The 23,220-nt window shown below is 33.3% G+C and overlaps 2 protein-coding genes across 5 annotated transcripts in view; one reads left to right on the plus strand and one right to left on the minus strand.

The window, feature by feature from the left end:
- Positions 1–420: 420 nt before the first annotated feature.
- LOC143046716 (uncharacterized) lies at positions 421–12,808 on the minus strand. Its single transcript, XM_076219814.1, has 8 exons — positions 12,554–12,808; positions 9,663–9,756; positions 9,321–9,384; positions 8,883–8,982; positions 3,808–3,879; positions 2,366–2,614; positions 1,183–1,278; positions 421–488 (listed from the first exon to the last, which is right to left on the minus strand). Exons 2-8 carry the CDS (start codon positions 9,734–9,736, stop codon positions 481–483), a joined length of 663 nt encoding a protein of 220 aa, XP_076075929.1. The 5' UTR covers positions 9,737–9,756; positions 12,554–12,808; the 3' UTR covers positions 421–480.
- A 590-nt stretch (positions 12,809–13,398) lies between these two features.
- LOC143044697 (intraflagellar transport protein 140 homolog) overlaps positions 13,399–23,220 on the plus strand; it is a 49,081-nt gene continuing 39,259 nt past the window's right edge. For 3 of the 4 annotated variants that reach the window (XM_076216773.1, XM_076216776.1, XM_076216777.1), the window contains exons 1-3: positions 13,399–13,490; positions 22,225–22,392; positions 22,930–23,151. In XM_076216773.1, coding sequence (XP_076072888.1) covers positions 22,249–22,392; positions 22,930–23,151 — 366 coding nt within the window. In that variant the 5' untranslated portion in view covers positions 13,399–13,490; positions 22,225–22,248. Of the gene's footprint in view, positions 13,556–22,224; positions 22,393–22,929; positions 23,152–23,220 lie in introns of all 4 variants that reach the window. The other variant, XM_076216774.1, reaches the window with a different exon arrangement.

The following is a 23,220-nucleotide window of genomic DNA, read 5'->3' on the forward strand; positions in this document are numbered from 1 at the left end:
CTGGTATGGTCATATTTATAAATTAGCTGTATATAATTCACAAAACTTTTGAATTTTTGAAATACTAAGGCTTTTCTACCTCAGGAATAGATAACCTTAGCTGGATTTGGCCAAACTTTTAGAAATTTTGGTCCTCAATGCTCTTAAATTGCAACTTTTTATTTTATATTTTGGCCTTTTTAACTTTTTTGGATTCGAGCATCACTGATGAGTCTTATGTAGACGAAACACGCATCTGGCGTAAATATAAAATTTAATCTTGGTATCTATGGTGAGATTATTCACAATGGAAACAAAAACAGTTGGTGAATTGCATGGAATTATCCAGGTTCTGAAGTGCTTAAAATTGTATAATTGTATGGGTCTTCAGTTTTAAAGTAATTTTGATTTACATATTTTCGCAGAATAAATTGTAACTAGTTTATGCAATGGAATGTTTTATTTAATAACTAACGGCCAGTCTTCTTTGGTTTCAATCCTTTAAATCCCTACAAATCAAGTGTACATATTATTTAAAACAGTTATATCATAATTATTCAATACAATGGAAACGTAGGAACACTCTAAACATGTTCATCTAAGATTTCTTTAAATTTATCAATCTGTACATGTTCATGTAAATTCTTTATAAGACAATATAGTTTAGTGCGTCATAAAAAAAAATCTAGATTCTTCTAAAAATTGATGCGAGTGAAATTCATGTCGAAGCTTCGTGTTGAAGGCCGTGCTTTGACCCATAACTGTTAACTTATATAACTTATAAGCTTTATACATTGTGACTTAAATGACAAGTTCTTATACCATATTTTTTTATAATTATTTATAGAATGATTATTTGTTTTCTCTTAGAAGAAAAATGAAATAACCACAAATACAAAAGTATGTTGGAATCTTTTATAAAATTAATTTTGTTTCTCGTATCCACTGAAAAGTAAGATGCAAATGGTATTTCATAATTTTGAATGTTGAAGACTTATAAAAGTATGAAAATTAGATGATAATATAATAGAATAGTTTAATTTTGGATGTAACGCGTCTTCTGATTGGCTGACGTTATTTTGTTATCAGCCCATAGACATAATTTAGTCATGTGACCGTGACGTCATCAACGTTTTTTCATGGTTTTCTAAGACTTATAAAAGTATGAAAATAAGATGATAATATAATAGAATAACAAATTACCTTCTGATATTAACAACTGTTCAACAGCTGCTTTTGCTGTGTCTAATGAGGACCGATTGCTTTCCATTGCTATCCTAAATTTGTCCAGTCCATCGTCTGAAGAAGAAAAATAAGATTATAAGCAAGAGTTAGCTATATTCCATTACCATTCTCGATCTCTAAAACAAAACAAAAATGTTAAATTCAAAAGTTCCTGAGCATAAAATTGAGAATGGAAATGGGGTTAAGTCAAAGTTAAGTAATCTACAACAGCCAAAGGCTACCAATGATATGAACTTAAGTAATCTACAACAGCCAAAAGCCACCAATGATATGAACTTAAGTAAACTACAACAGCCAAAGGCCACCAATGATATGAACTTAAGTAATCTACAACAGCCAAAGGTCACCAATGATATGAACTTAAGTAATCTACAACAGCCAAAGGCCACCAATGATATGAACTCAGTAAGTAATCTACAACAGCCAACGGCCACCAATGATATGAACTTAAGTAATCTACAACAGCCAAAGGCCACCAATGATATGAACTTAAGTAATCTACAACAGCCAAAGGCTACCAATGATATGAACTTAAGTAATCTACAACAGCCAAAAGCCACCAATGATATGAACTTAAGTAAACTACAACAGCCAAAGGCCACCAATGATATGAACTTAAGTAATCTACAACAGCCAAAGGTCACCAATGATATGAACTTAAGTAATCTACAACAGCCAAAGGCCACCAATGATATAAACTCAGTAAGTAATCTACAACAGCCAACGGCCACCAATGATATGAACTTAAGTAATCTACAACAGCCAAAGGCCACCAATGATATGAACTTAAGTAATCTACAACAGCCAAAGGCTACCAATGATATGAACTTAAGTAATCTACAACAGCCAAAAGCCACCAATGATATGAACTTAAGTAATCTACAACAGCCGAAGGCCACCAATGATATGAACTTAAGTAATCTACAACAGCCAAAGGTCACCAATGATATGAACTTAAGTAATCTACAACAGCCAAAGGCCACCAATGATATGAACTCAGTAAGTAATCTACAACAGCCAAAGGCCACCAATTATATGAGCTTAAGTAATCTATCATCATATTTCATATAAAAATTAACATTACTTGTAGAACTCGTTTATCTACAATATTTGTAAGGTTGTTAAAATAAAATAAAAATACCTATATAGTCCCTCAGACTCGCCAGTTCGCTTGCTATCTGTGGAGCTTCAATGCTGGATACTATAACACTTTCCGGTATATTTACGTACAGTTTGGATTGACCAAGCCATTCTACTTTGAAACTTGTAAATTGGGTTTGAATTTTTTCCAATTCAATGTTGTGGCTTTTAATATCCGAGACTAAATAATCTATACTTCTATTCAGTTTTCTCAAAGGCATTTCAATCCCTGAATTTCTGCTTCGAGAGTCTGAAAAAAATTACACAAGGATTGTCAAAAATTGATTTTAAATCTAATTAGATTAAAGAAACTTAAAATAGAAGTGTCGTCTATCTACACGAATTGTCATCAAACGACAGAGAGATAACACTACTTTTAAGCTGAAAATAATATGCTTTTAAATATGAAAATATTCTTAAGGTGGTACCTAACACTACAGGGAGATAACTCTGTAAAATCGGCTTAACGTTTTAATTACGTTGTGTTGTATAAGGAATATTAAGCTTCTCAATGATCAAAATGGTGTTTGTCAAACTGCTATATAACCAGTGTAATTTTTCTGACAAAACGGTTGGTTCAAAGTTTTTGAAATTTTTATAGTTTTGTAAAAAGGTCAAAGTAAATACTTTGACAAAATTTTATGAAAATTAAACGAGCCAAATTAATTTTTGTTAAAGTGTTGGGTACCACCTTAATATGAAAATATGCTTAATATAGAAATATGCTTTTAAATATGAAAATATTCTTAATATGAAAATATGCTTAAAATGAAAATATTTCTAATATTTCTAATATGCTTAATATGAAAATATGCATAATGTCAAATTTACTTTTCGTTCATTATTTTGTACATAACCCGGGCCGTTAGTTTTATTGTTTGAACTATTTCACATTTGTAGTTTCATGGCCTTTAATAGCTGACAATGAGGTATGGGTTTTGTTCATGGTTGAAGACCGTAAGGGTGGCCTATATCTGTATCATTTAGTCTATGGTGCAGAGCTACCTCATTTACAAGTATATCGCATCTTCTTATATTAATAATAACAAGAATTTGTCTTAAGTACTCGGATGCCCAATCCGCATTTTCGTTTTCTATGTTCAGTGGACCGTGAAATGGGGTAAAATCTCTAATTTGGCATTAAAATTAGAAAGATCATATCATAAGGAACATGTGTACTAAGTTTCAAGTTGATTGGACTTCCAACTTCATCAAAAACTACCTCAACCAAAAACTTTAACCTGAAGCGGGACAGACGGACGAACGGACGGACGAACAGATGGACGAACGAACAGACGGGCGGAGGCACAGACCACAAAACATAATGGTCATAAATGGAGCATAATAAACAATAAACTTTAAGGAGACTTCAACCGAACTAACTTGACAACACAACAAAGAGAAAATGTCTTCACAAGCAAAAGAATAAGTTGAAATACATACCTTCAAGGAAAGGGGATAATCTACTGATCAATACATCGTGGTTCACTGAATTTCTCCTCAACAGTTGAACTTCTGCAAAAAAACATTCATTTAATTAATAGATAATTTTAGTATGAAATCAGTCTTTAGTATGATACATACCATATCTCTATTATTACTATAACTCAAACAAATAAATTGGTTAGAACATATGGCAAGCAGTTTTACTATTTATTCGAATTTCAAGATATCTCCTATAATATATAAGATATCTTCTTTTATATAATTTCATTTTTATAAGTTATCTTATATATTATATTATGTAAGATATCTTTAATGTTATATAAGATATCTCCTAAAGTTTATAAGATATCTTATAAAGAAAATTATATGAGATATCTTATATAGATATAGGAAGATGTGGTGTGAATGCCAATGAGACAACTCTCCGTCCAAATAACAATTTATAAAAGTAAACCATTATAGGTCAATGTACGGCCTTCAACACGGAGCCTTGGCTCACACCGAACAACAAGCTATAAAGGGCCCCAAAATCACTAGTGTAAAACCATTCAAACGGGAAAACCAACGGTCTAATCTATATAAAAAACGAGAAACACGTATTAATTACACTGATAAACAAACGACAACTACTGTACATCAGATTCCTGACTTAGGACAGGTGCAAATATTTGCAGCGGGATTAAACGTTTTAATGGTACCAAACCTTCTCCCTTTTTCTGAAACAATAGCATAACATCACAACATAGAAAAACACACGATTAAATATCAATTGGCAGGCTCAACTCAATCAAAAAACGCAAATTAACACACTATGAACGAATAACCTATATAACATATCTTATAAACTATATAACCTACCTTATAAAGTTTATGAGATATCTTGAAATAAGAATAAATAGCTAAACGGCTTGCCATAAGAACATATTATACACCTCTACTGACCCGCCAACCGGAGGATGTAATGGTACAGGGTCGAAACATCTGGTGAAGGTTGGAACCATCTGAAGACATCAAAGCACCCGGCAGAGAGCGACAGGGATTCAAATATGAAGAAAGATGAGCAGTCAAGAGAATATGACAGCAGAAAAGCAGAATACCACCATCTGTAAGTAATAATCATTTCTTCTGGGACACCAGTGACCGTCAGGAAAGGCTGAATGGAGACTGGGGAAGACCAGTGGCGCTGGAGAGACAGCTGACAACCGGGAACAGACTGGTATGGGCACTTGGGGTCAGCTACCCTTAGTGTGGTTTCCGTGAGGGAACACCAAAGACAGCTACTACACAGAATAAAGAAGTATACCCCCAGAGTCTCCCGAGAGGTGGGAGGATGAGAGGCTCAACCAAACAGATCAAACGGCAACGACTAGGAAACGAAAACGGACAACGACACAGATGGTGCAAACAACTTTGACAGGAGAGAAGGCAGAAGCTAAATGCCATTGTGGAAAGATCTGCAAGAACCAAAGAGGCTTAAAGATCCACCAGTCAAGGTCTGGATGCAGTCGAGGAATTGTTACAGAGCAGCGCACAGATTTATCTGGTGAGACGCAGGAGAATCCTAGCCAGGACACAAACCATAGCGCAAGGAATCTCTCAGCATCAGTCACATTCCACGACAGCAGTCAAAGCTTGAATGATGAGGAGCCTATTGCACAGCAAAGGCAAGAGACATCACATCAGAAAGAACGGATAGCATGGCCAAAGATGAACAGCGAAGCCCAATGGAGGAATCTGAACGATGATTTAGGGGTAATTCTAGAAACATCACTCCAAGGATGTGTTGAGAGGAGAATAGAAACACTGACTACACTAGTATATAACATCGGGAAGGAGAGATTTGGTGTTGAGGAGAGAAAGGAAAGGAGTAACATCAAGCAGACGCCAAACAGGAGAGAACAGAAGATTAAACAGCTAAGGAAGGAGCTCAAAGACCTTAACAGAAGGTTCAAGAAAAGCAATGAGATAGAGAAGTTGGGAATAGCTTGCATTACAGACAATGTCAGAGAGGAATTGAGAAGAACTAGAAGGGCAGAACAACTCAAGAATAGCAATAAGAAGAAAGCGAAAAATAGAGCAAACTTTATTAAGAATCCATACAACTACACGAAAACACTGTTGGGTGGAGAAAGAACAGGGCATCTGCATTGTAGTAAGAAAGAAGTAGAGAAGTATCTGCATGAAACACACTCAGACAAAGAAAGAGAGACACCTTTGGGATATTGCCCAAGAGTTGAAGAAGAAAAACAACCAACGATAGAATTTGAAACAAAGGAACCAACATGGAAGGAAGTTTGTGAGGTGGTAAAAAAGGCAAGAACAGGATCAGCACCTGGGTACAGTGGTGTACCATACAAAGTCTACAAGAAATGCCCAAAGATACTTAGAAAACTGTGGCAGCTATTCCGAATACTATGGAAAAAGGGAACCATTCCTGAGAGCTGGCAGAAAGCAGAAGGATGCTTTGTACCAAAAGAAAAGGATTCAAAAGATATCTCACAGTTTAGGACAATTTCATTGTTGAGCGTCGAGGGAAAAATCTACTTCTCTGTATTGGCAAACAGGATGACAAAGTATAGGGTAGAGAACAGCTACATTGATACATCTATGCAGAAAGGAGGTATTGCAGGGTTTTCAGGATGTGTAGAACATACAAGTGTCCTTAGCCAACTCATACATGAGGCAAAGACAGGAAAGAAGAACTTGGCAGTAGTCTGGTTAGATCTGGCAAATGCGTATGGATCAGTACCACACAAATTGATAGAGATGGCAATGGATCACTACCACATTCCAGAACACATCAAGAAAATAGTCTTAACGTATTTTGATGGAATACTGCTGCGATTTACTGTAGATAACAAGACCACAGCATGGCAGAAATTAGAGAAAGGAATAGTAACTGGTTGTACCATCTCACCAATACTATTCATTATGGGTATGAATATCATCATGAAGGCAGCAGAAAGAGAAACAAGAGGTCCAAAGACAGATTCAGGGATTTTTCTACCAGCAACAAGAGGGTTCATGGATGACCTTACAGTAACAACATCATCCCATATTCAAGCAAGATGGATACTGACAGCACTGGAAGAAGTAGTCACTTGGGCAAGGATGAAATTTAAACCAAGGAAATCAAGATCAATGATACTGAAAAAGGGGAAGATAACAACAAAGTTCCAGCTTAAGATCCAAGGGGACGAAATACCAACAATAGTAGACAACCCTATAAAGTGCCTTGGAAAATGGTTTGATGATACCCTTAAAGACAATACCAGTGTGAAGACAGTACAAAGTCAGGTTGTAGAATGGCTGAAGAAGGTAGATAAGAGTGGATTGCCTGGGAAGTTTAAGGCTTGGATATACCAACATGGGCTGTTACCGAGACTGACATGGCTTCTCATGATCTATGAAATGACAGCAACAACAGTCGAATCTATAGAAAGAAAGATGAACAGCCACCTAAGAATATGGCTAGGAGTACCACCAAGCTTTACAGCCATAGGCCTTTACAGTAGATCATCACAACTACAGCTACCTTTAACATCAACTTTGGAGGAATACAAGGTATCAAAGAGCAGACTTGTTATGACTCTCAGAGACTCGAAGGATAGCAAGATCAGTGAGGCAGGAATACAGACACGTACTGGACGTAAATGGTCAGCAAGAACTGCAGTCGATCAAGCAGAAAGTATTCTTCACCACAAAGACATAGTTGGCAACACCTGTACTGGTAGACAAGGCTTAGGAATGACACATTTCCAACAGTGGTCAAAGGCAACACCAAAAGAGAAGAGTAGCATGGTACAGTCAGAAATAAGAACAGTAGAAGAAGAACAAAGAAGGGCAAAAGCAGTGGAGCTAAGCCGTCAAGGTGCATGGATGAATTGGAACTTGCCAGAAAGAAAGATCACATGGGCAGAGTTATGGAGAATGGAACCATTCAGAATCTCATTCATGCTTAGGTCTGTGTACGATACACTTCCTTCCCCTTCAAACTTACACCAGTGGGGGCTGATAGAAGAACCAAGCTGCAAGTTATGTGGTGAACGAGGTACTATGGCACATATACTTTCAGGCTGCAAGGTTGCTCTGACACAGGGAAGGTATCGATGGCGACACGACAAGGTCCTAAAACATCTAGCAGAAATCCTTGATATAGAGAGAAAAAAGAAGAGACCATCAAAAACAGAGGCAAAACAGATCAGATTCGTTAGAGAGGGAGATACTGGACATACAACAAAGTCTCAACAGCACTTCATCTTGGACAAGGGCAGTGATTGGAACATGAGAGCTGACATTGGAAAGAAGCATGTGTTTCCAGAATGCGTACAGACAACCCTACGCCCAGACATTGTAGTGTGGTCACAGCCTTCAAAGATGATAGTTGCAATAGAACTGACAGTTCCTTGGGAAGAGAGATGTGAAGAGGCATACCAGCGGAAGAAGGAAAAGTATACAGAGCTGATGACAACATGTAGAGAGAGAGGTTGGAAAGCATGGCTGTTCCCAGTAGAAGTAGGCTGCAGAGGTTTTCCTGCACAGTCAGTATGGAGGATGCTACAGGCAATGGGAATAGTTGGAAAGGCAAGAAAGACAGCAGCAAGACAGCTAGGGGAAGCAGCAGAGCGTTCATCTTGCTGGTTATGGCATCGCCGAGATGATCTGAGCTGGAAGCCGAGTGCTGATGAGTAGAGGTTTGACCACCTCTACTGACCCGCCAACCGGAGGATGTAATGGTACAGGGTCGAAACATCTGGTGAAGGTTGGAACCATCTGAAGACATCAAAGCACCCGGCAGAGAGCGACAGGGATTCAAATATGAAGAAAGATGAGCAGTCAAGAGAATATGACAGCAGAAAAGCAGAATACCACCATCTGTAAGTAATAATCATTATTATGAAACAAACGATGTAAATAAGGTTAACAATAAAAGCAAAAAAAGTTTTGCATGATTTATTTTACAAGATTGATCATTTATCATTACTTGTTATAATTAAATCTGATAAACACAAATTATAATTTCAAGTTTGAATGAAAGATTTGAGATTTTGAATAAATAAACGTAAACCTACGCTTCTTCAATTTGTTGCTGAATCTGTATCTTTCGAATACAATGAAAGAAAAAATAAAGCACAAAAACACCAGTACTACATCCAAGAAGTTCAAACCAATCTGAAAAGAATTGATAAAGTTATAGCGGTAAACTCTAAGGCTTCAGATATCATGAATGCAAGAAGAAATTAAACATACTACACATATAAAAACATGATATGCCAAAGTCAAAAGGGCTTTTTCTTACATAAATGAATAAGAAAAATACCACAATAAGTTTATTAAGCAACTCAACAAAAAGGTCGAATTAGAAATAATGAAAAAAATAATAAGAGCGTAAATAAATTCACTGAGAAAAACTATTCCGAACTTATTGTGACTGCCGTATGGATTTCAAGTTTTATCGGACACTTTATATGTAATATAGACAATACATGTACTTATCATAGTCATCTTACCTTACTTGTACCATCCTTTTGAAGATCATGTGCTGTGACAATGCTGTATGATTGGACCTTTAGCCTGAAACCAAGAGACTGTCAATTAGGACTTACTTCAATGTTTTATGTTAGTTTATATTCAATTGCAAAAATTAAGTTATAAAGAAATAAACGATAAAATATCAGTTCAAAAAGATCCTCTTCAAAGTGTCGGACTGATTAGTTTACTTTTAAAACTCATCTTGCACCACGAGACAACCGAGAAACAACTGAAAGAGTATCTTACTTTCATCGACAAAATATGCTACAGATATCAATCAAAATTATAAATAGGTCCTTTAAAAAGAATGATTGACTTACCTTGAGGTAGTATTTTTATTGATGACAGTCAATTGTATAAGAAGACACAACAGAATCAGGAAGCTTTTCATCATCTTTAAATCGTGGTATCTCTCTGAAAAAACACAGAATAAGACTGGTTGCTGATAGAAACGTTAACGTCATAATCAGAAATGGCAGAGACGCCATCTGATAATACAAAGTTAACCAATGAAAACGTAACGTTATCAATGTATTTCGGTACTTCAAGATATCAATATGCAATTGGTAAATTTTATAGAGACTTATAGAAAAACTAATCGAAGAATTCAAATAGAGAAAAATATTTAACGAGTGACCGATCGCGAACAACACATTAATTCACGAATGCGCGTAGCGCATGAGTTAATTATCAGTGTTGCTCGGTTACGAGTTGAATTTTTTTCGATATTTGAATTCTTTAATTAGTTATTCTTTTTATTACATTGGCAAATGGCTTTTTTTAAAGAAATTAATGTAAAACATACAAGGAACTTTATCTTTTTTCTACCCCTTTCACAATTTGTTTTGATCCGCCGTTATCGACGTCTTGACAACGCCTGTTTGTTGTATGACACCAGGGAGTGAAATAACCAGGTTTATTTCACATGTGAAATTATCGGTTTTTATTTAACTGGGAAATCAATGTAATTCATTGCAACCAATGTAATAAAACCCATCATTTAGGAATTGAATGCTTCTTTTTGTAAATTCATTGAGGTGTAAAAGCGTTCACCGAAGTACATTTTGTATGAAGCGCGGAAGCGCTTCATTCTAAAAATGTGCGCACGGTCAATGCTTTTACAACCCTATAAAGTTACAAAAAGAAGCATTCAATACTTATAATTACATTTTTTAACTATGATCAAGAAAACACGAATTTTATATTGTTTTTATTTAATTCACCTGTGCACTTTATTGTGGGACCACGTGTTATCATGAATGAAAAGTTTTATTGAGTGATGCAATTAATGAAAAGTTTTATTGAGTGATGCAATTAATGAAAAGTTTTATTGAGTGATGCAATTGCTTTCGGAATAACACGTGATGTGTGATGTGCAGTTAGCCAATCAGAATAAAGTATTATAATGAAACATACATCTAATGTAATTATTGTGATTTAAACTTTCGGAACTATAAGAATGAATTTACTTTTAAATTTTTAGATATGATAATAAAGTTCCATTCACATGTGCATGTAGAATTCAAAGAAGCATGATCACAAAACTTTGATTTTTCTGAAGATTTTCGTTTATTTTATAATAAAAGTCGTGAATAAATGAAAAGAAACTTGTAAAGATTTTCGGTTGAATCACAATTTTCAGATTACTAGATTATTTGTACGTATGAAATCAAATGTATGGAATACGTCAATGAAACAGCAACTTGGCAACATAAATAAGGAATCATGCATATCAATATTCAATGTGTTTTAGAAGGAAAAAAAAAACAACTTGTATAATCACATATATGAATACCGCGCTGAAGTACGTCCATTATTCAGTTTACATTATTCAAATTTCAATAATGCATAATGAAATAGTTCATTATTCACTATTCGATGAATAATAAAATAGTTTATACTTCGGTATTCAAGTTGAAAAGTGAATAATGAAATAGAATAAACATGTTTGACGCTATATCCCGTATTACTGAATTCGTTAATTTGGTGTTATGTAACAAATATTCAGATAAATATCAGTCAAAAAATTTAAAGCACTCTTTGAAATTTTAAACTTTGTTTAATTATCTATTTGCGAAGGATAAACTAAATGGTTTGCCTAACTATTTTTAACAGAAATTTCTTCGTTTAATGTATGGACGACCTGAATACCATAAATATATAAAAATAAAAAAATACTCTACGTTTTCTTTTTCTATTTTCACTGGACCTTTGCTGTTCCGCATCCCTTGATTATAGATGTAACGTGCCGATTGTACAGCAATGACCATTAGAGGGGTTACAGCATTCGTTAACTTAGTAGACATGTCTTTGACAAGCAATACTGACAGTGAACCTATGACAGGGTCTTTAACGATCCAATGCGAGAAAAACAATACAAAATTAAAAACTGAGTATTGCCCCTGCCAACTGAAAAGTGTAGGTTTCAGCTCAAGCGTTCCCAGTGAAGACATATTTTATTTCAGTTAAAATATTAGAGGTACAGAAAATCAGATCATTTCGTCTTTTTCTATTTGGTTCTTTGAGTCTCTTTTTTGCTTTTCTTTACTTTATTATGCATGACATAAAACTTTAACTTGATGTTCTAAAACAATTGTTACGTGTGCATCACATGTGCCTCAATATGAAATTATGGGGTAAACGTCAATGATACCTTTGATTTCCTCACGGGAGAAAGGAAGAAATACCATTCATAATACTGCCTTACATTTGTTTTTACCTCTTTTAATTAAATAATAAAAAAAACTTTCAAACGTAGAGTTTATTAGATACAAATATTCCCTATGGACCCCCCCCCTTCCCCCCTATTTCTCTCTTTTTTGTGCTCTGGTTTCAATCCTCAAATTAAGCTTTCCAATCCAATCAAAACCTTGCTTTCTAACCACCGATCTATTCATGTACCGGACCGGCATCTTTCTTCTTTTAATTAGAAAATATATAGTTACGTTATAAAATAAACATGTTGTCTGCTTGGAGTCCCCGAAAAGATATAGCCTAACTCATGATACACAATCGTCTCAACTCGGCCGTTAGGAGTGTAACGGATTCTACCGAGGATTGCCGAATGTCATGATACAATATTCCTGCATCACGTGATTTTCCCCACGTAGAACTTACGTTAGAATGAATACCGAATATGGATCAATATGGAAAGTGAAACTACCACTTGAAATATTTGCCATTGCCCCTTGTCTGTTCTATAAATTCTTACCCTGAGTTTTCTATCTGTTACATGGCAAGAAATCCTCGCTAAAAATTCCGGTTGACCTCCTCAGTACGGCAAATTTGATTTCCGAATTCAACAAATTAATATACGACCTTCATGTACGTGTAGCTTAGAAAACGGCCATATATCCAATGACCAGCATTAATCATCCATTTAATTTGCTCTATGGGATGTTTGCAAAATTTCAACGGAGGCAATTTCTTGGCATTGAATGCACTGAAATATATGATGATGTATACTATCATCTAAATCATCATTGACGGTCAGCTATTGTTTCCAAATGTATCAAAATCACAGTACTCGATTTTTCGGTACTGACATGATTTATAACGCAATTTTCTCTAATTTTCTTTTGATGAATTTAGAAAGTATCAAAATCTAAGGGTCACGATACACTTCTATGTAACTGTATAGATAGATTTGGATAACCGTTTAGATCCCTTTTGTCATATGCAGCTCAACTCAGTCGACACATATTCAAGAACTAAACTTTCTAAAGCCATACATATTTGGATTTCACCGTTTTCGATCATTGAACGTTTAGGTTGAAGGTTAATTCATTAGAATAACAGAATGGAAACAACGGGGACTGAGATACACAATATATACCGACTTAAATAAGGTTTTTCAGAAAGCTAATGCTTGTTATGTGATGCGGTATCAGTATAATATTCGGGATACAGAAGATTTTTTTCATTATTTGTTGTTTAAGAAATTTATTGCTAACAACACAAAGAAACATCAAATTTTAAATAATTTACGTTTTTTTATAGTTTTATTTGAATAAAAAAAAATGTTTAGATTTGTTTACGCTTTTTAACAAATCCCACAATGCATTGCTGAAATATTTTTCAAAATGGAGCACATAGTTGAATTTCCTATGAAATAGCATCACAGTATCCAGGGAAACAACATCTTTCTTGTATGATTGTATACGATCAGCCTCATAAACTTTAAAGATCTACATATGAGTGTACATTTTCACTGGTTTTTATCATTTTAAATCGCCCGAATCTAATCAAAATATCGTGTAAACATGTCGTAAAAAAAGGGGGGACGAAATTCTTCGTTACATGTAAGCATTTGCAAAATTTTCTCCATTAAGTTTTTGTCGGCTTTTGATAAAAACTGGTTTCAACGACAGAATGTTTCACCTGTAGGTTATGTAGAAAGTTATTGCAAGTTCTAGTGTTGTCTACTAACCGATTGCTAGTCTTTAGTCTTTAGTGAGTGTCAACTGGACTCTGGTAATTTTATGTCGCTATTGTATAAAACTTATTAGTACGTTTAACATGAAATCATACATGGTACAAAAGGCAGAACGATCTTTAGTACTTTACCAGGGAAACAAGATACATTTTTGAATGACAAAAATTGAGTTTAATTTTTTTTCCTTTTTCTACCATTTTTTGGAGTGGTAAAAAAACCGGTACCTCGAATGACCGAATAACACTGTTATTATCCGAATAACACATGTAATGACCGAATAACTCTTCAAATATCAATATTAACACATTTGAGTGACTTTTAAACATATATTATTGAATACAATTATCATAGAAGTGTATTTTATAACCTAAAAATGATTTACAAGTTGCAGGTAAGTTCATATTGATCATTATAAATTTATGGATATCGGTGTGTACTTCCAAGATGGCGACCATGGAAATCGTATGGAATGAATAAAAGAAAGATTGCACAGTCAGGGGACTTACTGAAATAAGTGATTTTTAAATCACTTATTTGAGTAGCAAATTCGAGGTTTTATCACAAATTGGGATTTTGTAGTTTTTTCAAAATTTTAAACACATAGGTTTAGATAATATCTTTTAATTAGTAAAATTAAAAAAATATGAACTTTTTGTCTCTTTTAAGTAGCAAGGTTCATGCCTTTGATGCTATCATTTAGATAAAAATTCCATTTTAGTTGAAAAAATGCTATAATAATGGCTTTACATAATGAGCTGATACTTTCTTAAAAGATTTTTCACAGCAGTGGGAGTATTTTTCCTGTGAAGTTCAAGGTTTCATCTTTCAGATTATGTAATAAAATTCTACTGTTCGCGATAAAAATTTCACTGTTCGGGGTTGTTGAAATTAGTGTGGGTAATTAACAAAATGATACTTAAAGAAGTGATTTTTGGGAAGGAAATTGAGGTCTGATACGTAAACAAGTGATTTTTATGTCATTATCCTAGATTCAGTACAAGGTCATCACCTGAAATGACCTGGTCATCCTAGACAACACAGATGTTGGTTCTGATAAGTTTAGAAACATAATTAGACCCTGGATCATTAGTATTCTATATTTAAAGCTACATTAAAATTAAATCACGTCTTCTAGTGATTTATTTGTACTACTTAAACAGGTGATTATTAAAGAAAGACAACTCTAACGTCCAACCTTTATGGAAATAATGTTACTTGAATCAGTGATTTAGAAAATCACTTGTTTAAGTAAGTCCCCTGACTGTTGCATATGCCTTCAAAGGAAAACGCTATGAAAATATAGTATTAAATATTTTACTGTATATACAGAGAATTGTCTAATGATTGTTTTTCAGAAAGGATTTGAAAATTTAACCAGTACATCAAAGCAATGCAATTACTCCAATCACTAATTACTTTTCATAACAATTTACTCAACATCAAATAAAATGTAATTAAGAATTTTCACATATTCAATTCAAATTTAATTAAAAAATTATTATACTTGATGGTTTTAATAAAAACAAAGCTTCTGAATGATTCGTATGTTTGTTCTAACAAAATTTTCTCAAAACTAAATTAAAGATTTTCATTGGCAAATATAAATGTTTTACAAGTAACTATAATGTTGTATAAAAAACATGGTACAAGAAGAATAAAATAAAAATTTTTAATTTTTAATTTCAAAGAAGACAATCTTTCACTAAGTTTATTATATTTCATTTATTTCTTATTTCATTTAAAATGTACTAAATTTACTTAATTTAAGTTACTAAAAAATCAGAAATAATATTCTTCTAAAATTAGTATTTACGTTTTTTTTTATTGCTATTTTCCTTTATTTTCATACATTGAATAAGTTTTAATGGTGAAATGTTCAGTACCAAATATATAATTTAGTAGTGATAATGAGTTAATATGTTCCAATAAACAAAATAATTATTACCTCACACTTCTGTTATAGTGTTAATTCGGTTGTTGTTTACTGACACGTGCCCATTACATAATTAATCATTAAGAGATAATGAAATTATATTACGGTATGGACACTCTGCATTAAACAGGCTTGTGACTGTCTTGGTTTACCAAGGCTGCATTACAGTACGGGTAGGGACTTATTTTTATGGATAAATGGGAATCCGGGAAATGACTGATAAAAATAAAACAAAAAATAGTTAAAGACGACTAAATCGTGTTTTGATTATACATGTATGTAAATCGATTAAATTTCTATTCTGGTAAATCGATCAAGAGCCTCAAAACTAATACACAATACTGTCAATCATTCCACATCAAATTTAATCATGAATGAATTTTCCCACGGTCGGTCAGTAAGGTCACCTGTGTTTACTGTTACATTTCCCGCCATATAAAAATCTCGTGCAGTGGACAAAATCGATCTTTAATATCTTTTAATATTAGCATTCAATATTATTGTGAGTGGAGTCAAGTTAAAGTTCAACCACGTGCAGACGCTGTTGATCACTGATATGTGTATCATGGAATTGTCTTTTCACGGCAATTTTCTCTTTAAGATTGCTATAAAAAATATAACATACAAGTTTCTTTTTTTACATGGTTGTGCGTAAATTAATATTATGCAATTAAGTTCGGGATTTCGGGATTAACCCTTTCGGGATCTGGGAATTCTTTTTTCGCGATGTCGGGATTTAAATTCGGGACCTTGGGACTTCGTGTTTTTAAGCCCGGGATTTCGAGATCTGGACCCCTTTTACCCACAACCCCCAAATGCAGATCAATGCAGAAAATAAACTTATGCCCGGGAAGAATCAATATTTTCTTCTAGTGTTATTATTTGCGTTCTATTTTAGTTAAACATCTCCAACTTTCGGACAATATTTGTTTACAGTAAAAACTACAAAGAATCATCAAGCTACTAATAATATACAAGTATTGCTCACTGTAATTATTTTTATCTCGGAACTGACACAACACAGACTGAATATTAAATACAAATTATAGAAATATTTTGCATGTGACCGCGTCAAACTAAAACGTATGCAGCAGCACTTGAGACGTACAGCATTCTGCTAATCAATAGATTGGAAAATAAAGCAGTAAAATAAAAATAACCGTAATTTTTTTTACAATAAATTCTACATAAAGTATTTTCGCGGACTATGACAGATAAGCCCGTGGCCTTGTGCAGGATATCTTAGTAGTTGTAATTTTAGAGTTTAAAAGGGGCTTGGTTAACATCCATTTCTAAATTAAAAATATAATAATATGATAAAGATACTAATTTTTTTAATAACTAACTAAAATTAAAACAAAAACTAATTTAAACAGTTTACTATTCCATATTTTATTTTAAAAAGGCCCACCCTCACATTGTTCATTGCCTTGACGTGGCGTGAGGGCTCCACTGATGAACACGTTGAGGGATTGTATGCAATCTTTCTTTTATTCATTGTATACGATCTCCTTGGTCGCCATCTTGGAAATACACACCGATATTCATAAATTTATAATGATCAATATTAACTTACCTGCAACTTGTAAATCATTTTTAGGTTATAAAATACACTTCTATGATAATTTTATTCAATAATATATGTTTAAAAGTCACTCAAATGTTTTAGTATTGATATTTGAAGAGTTATTCGGTCATTACATGTGTTATTCGGATAATAACAGTGTTATTCGGTCATTCGTGTTACCCAAAAAACCAATGAGACATCTCTCCATCCAAGTTACAATTTATAAAAGTAAACCATTATAGGTCAAGGTACTCGGGGTTCTCACTTAGGATTTTTGAAGGCAAGTCCAGGGACTCGTCATTTTTGCCATGGTGAGTCGTCAGTCAAAGGAAGATATTTTACTAAATTTAATTTATCATTTTGGTCTCCATGACCTGATTGAGCAATGAAAGCTATAAAATGATGATATATGTGTTCAGTTTATCCAAAATATTTCAATTTTGATGCTTCTTTGGACTCATCAGTTTTGAAAATCATAATGGTGATACCGTATGGCCTTCAACACAGAGCCTTGGTTCACACTGAACAGCAAGTTATAAAGGGCCCCGAAAATAACTATTGTAAAACCATTCAAACAGGAAACCAATGGTCTAATCTACATCTATATACAAACGAGAAACATGTATGAACTACATAATCAGACGACAACTACATCCGATTCCTGGCTTAGGACAGGTTCAAACATTTGCAGCGGGATTAAAGATTTTAATGGTACCAAACCTTGTCCCTTTTCTAAAACAATAGTATAACATCACAACATAGAAAGAAAGACAAACTATAAAATATCAATTGGAAGGTTTAGCTCAATCAATTGCACTTAAAGTGTCCTGGGCGCATGTTTTTAGTCTGGATGTGCCATTTCTAGAAACTGTACAATAACATGTGTAGGCCGCATCCTGTTAACACTAGTTGAGTCCTGTTGTCAACTGAATTGCCCCTTCACTATCAAAAAGAAGCTTTAAATGTGCTTGTCAGCATTTTTGCCAGACAATTACCTGGAGGGCTTTGATTTCATTCATCATGTTCATAGCTATACGTGATGATGAGTCCTGAGAGAGTCAAAATAATTTTGGTAGATCTTTATTGACTCGCATAAGTTGGATGAACACTGAAAATATCGAAAACTTACATTCATTTACATTAGTACATTTACCTATTACCATGATTACCACATAATTGTATGTCTTTATTCAATATGGGTCTGACATCATGGTCATATAGCTCTCCAACTGTTTTGGTTCCTAAACATCCTTGGATTTCAAATATTCGCCTTTTGTGACTAAAGATTTTTTTTATAAACATGATAAACGGTTGATCCAAAAACTGCTTCATATACATACATAAAATTTATTTTATATATTATTATAAAATGATTTATTTTTTCCAAATGAGTGACATTTTTCATGTTTTGTTTTCTGCTGTCATATATCATGTACATGTACACATGGTACACGATGTACAAATGTATATAAACCCTGTGACACTTTGGTAAGATGGGGGTAATTATATAGAGGAGGCCATTGCATCAGTCATCCAAAATCTTTTTCCTGCAAAGTTTTAGGATTTTTATCCCTTGTCTGGATTGAAAAATGGAAAATCTAAGTACAAATATTGCTTTCGAGACGCGACGGCCATACTTCCATGACGGCCCTAGGATGTGTCGGCCATACCGTCATATCGTCCATGGGACATATCGGCCACACATTGTGAGACGTATCGTCCACACTTTTAATTTTTTTTATTGAGTTTATTACATAAAACATAATACAAAAAATAAGTATTTGTTCATAATAATAACATAAATATGATTGTGTAGTACTTTTTTTCTGTACAGAAGATTTTATTTATTCTTGTAAGAGTTATCTTTGCTTGATCATCATCGCTCGTGTTTACAACTTGTTGCGGCCATATTATGTAAGTATATTGATTATTTCTTCATTATCAGTTGTAAACATTTTCTGAAGAATCATTTTTATTGTAATGTGATATTAAGGCATCATATTTTATATGAATTTTAAACTGTAGGAATGTTGACTGTCGCTGTCAATGACGATATATGAATACAAGCACATGTTACAGATCTTTTTATTATATCTGTAAAAAATATATATTATTCTAAACTATAAAAATCTTCTCAATCTCAGTCTTGGTGAAATTAAAAACAGGACTCAGTGTAAAGGTTAACTCTAAGGAAGGCAATTCATCAAGTTCGAGTTATATTTGTCATGATCATCAGACACATTGTTTAATAATTCTGATTTTTTTTTTCTTTCTTATAGTTTAGAGTCATTCTATTTGCTGAACATCTTTCCAAGACAGAGACTACTGCAGAATTTTCCAATAACATAACAAATTACCCGTAAAATCTGACAGGAATGTGCACCCGATTGGCTAATTACATGATAAAAGATGGCCAGTTTCATTTTTATCATACTGAATGTTCTTTTTGCTTTGTTCATTGTGTTGAATTGTGTTGAATACTATTTGTTGACAATTTAAATGTTCTCATTTTTGTGCATTTGTTGATGGATAATTGTATTATGGGCAATCATACCAATATACTCTAGTATAAGAAACAAAAAGATGATATTTTTTTTAATATATTTTATTTATTCATTCAGTCATACAGATAAACAAATATACATCAAACATATAAACCTTCTTCATACATACAACATACACAAACCATTCATATATACATTTCGTTCATACATATAGGACATTCATCTTATATACATTTTTTAAATTAACAATCTCATACGTTTTCTCTCATATGCTCTTGTCACTCATTCATTTATTACACTGCATACACATGTCTCCCAATATTCAAACATTTATATTCACACTCGCACATATAACCTATATCATAAAGCACTAAAATACATAAACATGCAGTTATAAAAGTCACAACATAAACATGCAGTTATAAAAGTCACAACTGAAACAAAAGCACTAAAACATACCAAAATGCACTATATTACGATCATGAACTCATTAAAGTTACTATTTTAACAAAGCACTAGTATACACATAATAAGCACAATCAATATGTTCATCAAGTCACTACAATTAACACTTAATCAGACTCGTAGTCGGAATCTGGGAGGGTCTCTGGTTGAGGAACAGGTGGTGCATACAGATGGCCTACGGAACGGAGAAAGTCGGATGTTCTGATACTGATACTGGCGGTGCTGGTGATGGTGGTGCTTCTAATACTTCTGGAGCCTAAACGAAAAACATATGTATAAAAGTCGTGAAACAAAATATAATTGTGTATTTTTGCACAAACGAAAAAGTAAAGAAAAACGTCAAATATAATATTATATTATAAAAAATATTGTCAAAATATATAAATTCACATTAATATTTGTAACATTGTTTGATAATTGGCAATCACATAAACTAATTAAAGGATTAACACCTCCGTAATTTGTTTACTTTGCATTAAACAGAGACACGCGCCCAATGATTGGATTAATATGATTTATGATCGGTCTTTTATAGGTAATCATACATTATCATAAGTAACGGTTTGAGAACTTTGGCATAACAGCACTTATTCGGACTAATAGTCAACCACAAAAAATGAAACATTTATGTTGAATTCAATTTTTCTTCTTATACAAAATAATAAAGAAACGATAAGAAATTAAACAATTCATTAATATTTGTTCATTTCGTTCTATGATTCTTCTATTTGCTATACGCAATATATCAAACAATCATTTAGAAAACAATATGATATTTTAATATTTTATTAGATTAATCACATTCATTTACGTAAATATATAATGAGTAAACAAATGATATAACAAAAATTAAGATGAAAAATAATGTAAAAACAGTATAGTTTATTTAAAAATTATAATAACCATCTATAAGTATCAAAATAATTCATCTATAACATTGAAAAAAAAAAAAAAAAACCATGGACGATACGTCTTTACAAAGTATGGCCGTTTTTGTACTATGGCCGTTTCATCTTTTCGGGGTATGGCCGTTTCATCCTATGGCCGTCATGGTAGTATGGCCGTTACGTCCTGCATCGCAAATATTCATAATATTGGTTCACAGTATTGATCTTTTTTCAAGAGAGACCAATGTGACAAATTAGTAATTAGCCTATGAAATCAGCACTACCGGTGATCATGTTTTATAATGATCTTTTCATAATCTTATTCATGTTATTGAAGTAATTTATTGTATAGGGCTTACATAGGCTATGCCTGTTGCCCAATCCAATTCAATTTATTTGAATAAAATATTATTTAAACTAAACTAATTTATTGTATATCCTGATTAATTGTCCCATGGGAACTTTTGAGTTGCATCATGATCATATCTGTCTCAATCATATGTCATGTATGTCAGAATTGTGAAAAAAGTGAGGTTTTAAGCAGAGTCTTGTTGTGAATATTTTATTGATGGGGACACAGGCACTTGTCTCAGAATTTCAGAATTTCTTTTCATACATACCTTTATATATCATTAGGATAGCTATGGATGATTCCGACAACAAAAGTAGGGGTGTTATACACCAATGTGTAGAAAAATCAATTTAGATTTACGACAACAAGTAAGTTTTAGTGGGGTTGAAAACCAAAAAATCAGCATATAATGGAATTTCCCGACTGGCTGACATTTTTTAAAAATGCAAGTTAAGTAACTTGTATTATATTATTAAGGTACATGTATATAGGAAATTTTATTTCTGAGACAAGTGCATCGGATGGAGACTTCTCATGTTACATCATGTACTTCTTTTTCAAAATATATATACTTAAGTAATTTTTCTTTAACTAAAAGACCTTTTACCATGAACCTTAATCACAGTGCCACTATAAATGAATAATGACATGTTATATATTTACTGCCATAAACAGGCAACATATTACACAAATATAGTATATATATATGCAAAAATTTTACATTTTGTTTTTTTTGCAGAGTTTGAAAGATTAGAAAAAAAGAATGGCTGTTTATTTTGACCATCGGTTAAAGACCGATGCTCAGGGGATCAATACTGATGTATCATGGTATAGTGGTTCTCCTCATCTGGCTGTTAATACTTACAGTGATGCCTCAGGTGGTGCTGTCCATCTGTATATGGAAGAGGTACATGTAGATCATTTAGTAAAAATTTGAATGGAAACAGGGAATGCGTTAAAGAGACAATATCCTACCAAAGAGCACAAAACAGGCTTCCTATGGGTCATACATTGCAAGAAAATCTTGTACCCGGAGGCAGGCTACAAGTGACCCCGAAACAAGACTTCTTTGTGCTTGTCACCAATATTGATGGAATGTGACAAGTTTTCATTACATACCTTCAGATTTCCAAGCTAGACTTGCTAGGGAAAAAAAAATTGCTAAATATTTATTTTTCACATAGTCAAACTCATAAAACATCAACAGAAGACAACAATCATAATAGTGCATCAACAAAGGAAAACAATCATAACATGATTTAGGCTTAAATGTATTTATACATATATGCCTGTTTGCAAAATATTATTAATGGCATATATCATCTGTATTTCAGTATTAAAACTGTTACATAAAAGATATTGTAGTATCATTTTCATAGAAGTTATGTTCTACACAAAAACTCACTTTATTTAACATGTTTGTTTTACTTTCTTCTCAAATCAGGGAGAACAGTTACTTAATGTTGCGCTTCAGAGAAGTTGTCAAGCCACATCTAGTGCATGGCACCCTAACAAAAAGATCATAGCTGTGGGCTGGGATAATGGAGAATTACTTATTTGGAATAGTGTAGATGGAGAATTATTTGAGGGATTACCTCTTCACAAAACACCCATTACTGTGTTGGAATGGAGTAGTAATGGTACACGCTTGACTTCTGGAGATAAGGTATACCATATGAAAGTGGAAGAGTGTAGTATGACCATATCAGAATCTTAACATTATTAAATCATTTCA

Source organism: Mytilus galloprovincialis, chromosome 9, assembly GCF_965363235.1.
Source record: "Mytilus galloprovincialis chromosome 9, xbMytGall1.hap1.1, whole genome shotgun sequence".
NCBI classification, from domain to species: Eukaryota; Metazoa; Mollusca; class Bivalvia; order Mytilida; family Mytilidae; genus Mytilus; species Mytilus galloprovincialis.